This window comes from Zalophus californianus, chromosome 1 (assembly GCF_009762305.2).
Source record: "Zalophus californianus isolate mZalCal1 chromosome 1, mZalCal1.pri.v2, whole genome shotgun sequence".
Classification (NCBI taxonomy): domain Eukaryota; kingdom Metazoa; phylum Chordata; class Mammalia; order Carnivora; family Otariidae; genus Zalophus; species Zalophus californianus.
The window spans coordinates 8,547,757-8,552,581 of NC_045595.1; the positions used below are offsets into that span (position 1 = coordinate 8,547,757).

The 4,825-nt window shown below is 61.6% G+C and overlaps 1 protein-coding gene across 2 annotated transcripts; it reads right to left on the bottom strand.

Annotated features, from left to right (window-relative positions):
• Window positions 1-588: 588 nt before the first annotated feature.
• ACP5 (acid phosphatase 5, tartrate resistant) lies at window positions 589-4,469 on the bottom strand. 2 transcript variants are annotated; one of them, XM_027585186.1, is made up of 6 exons: window positions 4,100-4,469; window positions 2,903-2,990; window positions 2,383-2,643; window positions 2,052-2,179; window positions 1,601-1,946; window positions 589-1,198 (listed from the first exon to the last, which is right to left on the bottom strand). In XM_027585186.1, the coding sequence occupies exons 3-6, from the start codon at window positions 2,641-2,643 to the stop codon at window positions 926-928; spliced, it is 1,008 nt and encodes a 335-aa protein (XP_027440987.1). In that variant the 5' UTR covers window positions 2,903-2,990; window positions 4,100-4,469; the 3' UTR covers window positions 589-925. The 2 variants fall into 2 exon arrangements, with proteins under 2 accessions (XP_027440987.1, XP_027440986.1); XM_027585185.2 differs by lacking the exon at window positions 4,100-4,469 and adding an exon at window positions 3,900-4,048.
• Between the last annotated feature and the right edge of the window lie 356 nt (window positions 4,470-4,825).

The window sequence follows — 4,825 nt, forward strand, 5'->3', positions numbered from 1 at the left end:
CAGTTGGTTTGAAAACAACAAATAAGCAAGGTGCAGATCTGTGGGAGAGGGGAGGAAACAAGTTCACGTATGCTCTTATTTGAACAGAGAAACCCTGGAAGGAAACAAGGCATTTACGAAAAGTTATTTCCTTCCAGGAGAGGGGGACAGAAGAACAGGGAGGGAAGGAGATATTTCACTTTTCTATAAACCTTAAGATTTTCCACCCACCTGACTGCGTTACCAATTCCATATGGAGATGAACAAAAAGGAATGTTCTGTTATGGACAGTTGTGTTGTGGTTAGCAGAAAGAGCATGCGCCGAACTGTGTGGTATATATCATGTTGCGTAAGAAAGGGGGGCATCGATTGTGGCAGGAAAGAAAATGAGGCATGGCGGGTGCCCCTGGGGAGCTGGGCGTGCAGGAGGAAGGCTTGATTGGAGTGGTAACCCTTCTTTCTGTTTGGTCTTTCCTTAAAATCGCATCCATGCCTGAGGCCAGCTGAGAGATGGAGGCTTAGAGCAGCGAGTGGGAGAGCCCCGACCCTCTGGGACCCAGGTGATGGGACATGCCAGCAAGGGGAGGAAAGAGACGCTCAGCTCATGCGTTCAGCCTCTGCAACTATTCTTTTATTGAATATTCAGCAGTGACAGAATCAACAGATGCTTGATTCAGGAGAAGGCTTTCCCTCCCTGCCCCCCATTGCCCGGAACTCAGGTTGGACAAGCCCAACTACTGGGCACAGCACTCCGGCTGGTACACGTGTCCCTGTGTCTTTCACATATGTGAGCATCCTTGTCACAAGGGCCACCTGGGACGACAGCTCCTCATCTGTGGTTCTCCCTCTGCTCTGCTGCGGCCCTGGCGGGCCCTTGAGAAAGCCTGCCCGTGGGCACGGGTCCCGGCAGGGCCCATCCACCCCCTGGCAGGGAGGCCCCTCTGCCTCAGGCCTTAGAGTGGTGTATTCGTGGGTGCTCGGGCCTGGCTCGCCTTGGCAGTCTGGTCTTGAAGAGGGACTTGCCCGAGGCTTCGATGTAAGTGACGCTCATCTCTTTGGGGCTGATCTCCACGTAGGCAAAGCCACCCAGCGAGTCCTCGGCCCCGTAGTGGAAGCGCAGGTAGCCGTTGGGAACCTTGCGCAGATGCTTTTTCGAAGGGTCCATGAAGTTTCCGGCCCCGCTCAGCACGTAGCCCACACCATTCTCATCCTGAAGGTACTGTGCACAGAGGGCGTCGGGTCAGTGGGGGCCCCAGCCCCTCCGTGAAGTTGACCACCGGCTTTGTGCCCGCCTGTCTGGAGTCCAGGGCCAGGTCTGTCCCTGACCACAGAGTCGTTTGGGGCAAGGACCAGAACCCCTCGGGGCCTCAGTTTCCTTGCCTGTAGCAATGTACCCATCCTACTTCACAGCCTGAGAACTGAGTGAGCAATTGGCCCCTGGTGGCTAGTATGCTGACTTTTAGGAAACTTTGGGCTGTTTTCCAGGTTAGACAGCTTACAGCTTGAGGGACATTTGGGAGATCTCCCCCCTGCCCCCACCCCAAGCAGCAGGAGGATCCCATGCGGCACCATTGGCTGGGCTGGGGACCCCCCTTCCCCTCCTCCCCCGCAGACCCCTCACCTGCAGGTTGTGATCGTGGCCACACAGGTAGGCGGTGACCTTGTACGTGGCCAGCAGTGGCATCAGTTGCTTGACCAGGCAGTGGGTGGGCCCGTGCTCGGCGATGGACCACACGGGGTAGTGGCCGGCCACCAGCACGTAGTCCTCCTTGGCCGCCACCAGTTGCTTCTTGAGCCAGGCCAGCTGTGTGCGGGCCAGCACCGGGTCACGGGGCCTTTCGGGCTGCTGGCTCAGGAAGTCATCTGAGTTGCCACACAGCGTCACCGTGTCCAGCATGAAGATGGCCACGGACACATTGGACCGTGGGACTTTGAAGCGCAGACGGTAGTAAGGGCTGGGGAAGTTCCTGTGGGGGAGACGGAGGCAGGTGAGCCCCAGGTTCGGCTCAGGCCCCGGAGGGCCTCTCTGTCCACCTGGGTGAGGCATGGAGGAGGGCGTGGGGCAGGCTCACCAACGCTGAGAGATCCTGGAGTAGGCTATCTGTGCTGAGACGTTCCCCAAGTGGTCGTGGTTGCCAGCCAGCACGTACCAGGGCACGTTGCGGAGGGAGGAGGCAGAGAACACATCCTCGAAGGTCTCCTGCGGCACGCAGAAGGGACACGCCCCCCACAAACCCCAGGGTCAAGCAGCTACCCTGATGCTCCCACCAAGTCCAGGGGTCCAGGGACAAGGGAGACAAGGAGTGCTCTAGGTACCCACAGGTGTCAGCTTCCCTCTGCCCTCTCCACAGTCCAAAGGTCGAATGGCTTTTCCACACGTGTCCCCCACCCCCTGGCACATACCCGAAACCTCTTGTCATTGGCATCCTGCACACCAGTGAAGTAGAAATTGTCCCCCAGGGACAGGATGAAGTCTGCGCCAAGGATCTGCACGGTCCTGGCAATCTCCTTGGCATTGGCCGTCTCCCGGGCGGTGTAGAACGGGGCATTGGGGACTCCTCCCCAGTCACCCAGAGCCACAAAGCGCAGGACGGGGTTGGCTCCGTCAGCCAGGGGGAGCACCAGCAAGGCTTGAAGGATGAGCAGCACAGTCTGTGTGTCCATCTGGGATGGGGAGAGGCGGGAGCTGGAGGGCCCGGGGCTGAGGCATGGGCAGCGGGCCCTTGAGACCCCTGCCCTGAGAGAGGGGGAGACAGCCCCCTGCAGGGCTGGCCCAGGGGGAAGCCCTGGGTGGGGCCCTCGTTCCCAGGACTTCAGGGCAGGAACCGGCTGGGAGGGTCAGAGGGTAGGCGGGGTCCAGGGGCAGGGAAGGGTGGCAGTGCAGGCCCCTTCTGGCCACCCTCATCCCACACCCAGCACTCACCCTGGGGGAGGCACAAGCCAGTCAGCCAGGGGCTCAGAGAAGCAGGTTAGCTCCTGGGCAGAACTGGCGGTCACTGAGCTTTTATTCCCTGGGGCGGAAATGGATCATTAGTGAGGATGATGCAGTTTCTCCGCAGACTGTTCCAGAAGCCCTCCCCTTGGGTCATGTGAGCTTTGGAGTTCCCCAGTGCTGGACACGGGATTCGGGTGGGGGTCTGGCCCCCGAGGGAGTGCAGCTGGCCTTCCCTCGCAGCCTCTGTTTGCCCACATGAGCTTGTTTGTGTCGAGCGCCCCAGGCACCCCGCTATCTGTGTGTGCCGTGTCTGTGGCTGTATCTGTGTGCCCCAGCCAGACACAACTTGTGTGTCCGTGCGCTCCCAGAACGTGTTTGTCCGCCTGTGTCTGGGTGTGTCTACACTGTTTCCTGTGTGTAGCCAAGCGTGCCTGCCTGGGTCACATGTCTGTTGTGTGCCCGGCAGTCCTTTGTCCCTGTAGATGCACACACGGAGCTTGGCAAGGCCCGCGTGGCGTGTCGGTGACATTTGCCTGGGTTCTAAAGTGGAACTGTGTGGGATATCGATTTGTGTCCCTGAGCTGTGGCCTGAGTCCTGTTGTGGGTCTGTGTCGTGTCTCACGTGAGTTGTGTGTTTGACAACATCCGGGTTTGAGTCCCCGGGGTCACCTCCCTCCCCCAAACACCAGGGTCTCCCTTTTCCAGGAAGTCCTTCCCACACCTACCCCTCCTCCCCATCCCCCATCGCCCACAGGAGGAACCCGGGCGAGCGCAGCTAGCGACACCCACATGACCACTGATTTTTGACCCTCACACTGCCTGCAGGCCTCTCAGTGCCGGCTGCCCCTGAGAGTAGGTAGGCAGGTGGGCGCTTGGACAGTGGGCACCCCCCACCCCCACCCCCACCCCCGCACTGGTGCCCTGTCGGACCTGCCCCTGTCCCTCCTGCCCGCCCTGACTCCAGACTCGTCCCCTGCACACTCACGACGGGCCGATGGGGGGGGCCCTCTTTCAACGCGGAGGCTCAGCGAGGTGAGGTGACCTGCCCCGGGTCACCCAGCACAGGCTGGCTGTTTGTGCCTCCCGCCCCCGCAGCCCGGACAAACAGGAAGTGGGTCACCCCGGCAGGCGGAGCCCCCTCCCCCGGGGCCCCCGCGGCGTTCACACCCGCCGGACGGGTCTCACCTGCCGTCGGCGGGGTCGGCGGCCTTGCAGTTGCGGGGGGGGAGGGGGCGGCGGCAGGGGCGCGGGGCGCTCGCGGTGGCGGGCAGCTCGGCTTGCAGGAGGCCGCGGCCTTCCCGCCCGGTCCACCCGCCCGGGGCCGGCCCAGGTGATCCCCGGCGGGGAGGGCGGGCGCCTCGGCCTCCCGGGGCCCCCGGCCGCCCGCGCCCCTGAATCGGGCTGGTCCGCCGAGCGCCGCCACGCCTCCGGGGCGCGGGCGGCACGTCTGTAAAATGGGGTTCAGCACCCCAGGGGGCGGCCCAGGCCCACCGATTGGGCTGCAGCTCGGGCCAGCGACGGGGCTTAGAGCCCGGAGTTCCTCCCTCTGCCCCCATGCAGGCCGAGTCGCCCCCTTCCTTCACACCTGGGGCACCCACAGCCCGCGATGGCTGGGTAGGGCCTCACCCTGGGCCGGGCCACCCTCTCGTGAGGAAGTATGTCGTCTTCAACCTCAGCTTCCTGGTCTTTAAAAAATGGGTATGAGGGTAGAAAAGTCAAATCTTCCCTAGAAAGAATTCCAAGTAAGTGGAAAGGCCCCTCCAGGAGCTGGAACTCAACCCTTACTGCCTCCTTTTGAGTGTGGACTGGACTCAAAGGAGTTAGTGACTTTCATCCAAAGAATTAAGTATGGAAAAGCAAAAGACAGGAACCGTGCAGGGGAGACACCTGGCAGACACCACCTTAACCAAA

Bases quoted from the DNA above. Each gene is read 5' to 3' on its own strand.
- ACP5 (XM_027585186.1), bottom strand. From the start codon at position 2,643: ATGGACACACAGACTGTGCTGCTCATCCTTCAAGCCTTGCTGGTGCTC. The intron at 2,180-2,382 runs GTATGTGCCAGG...TGCGTGCCGCAG, and splicing joins CCAATGACAAGAGGTTTCGG to GAGACCTTCGAGGATGTGTT. The intron at 1,199-1,600 runs GTGAGGGGTCTG...CTCTGTGCACAG, and splicing joins GCCACGATCACAACCTGCAG to TACCTTCAGGATGAGAATGG.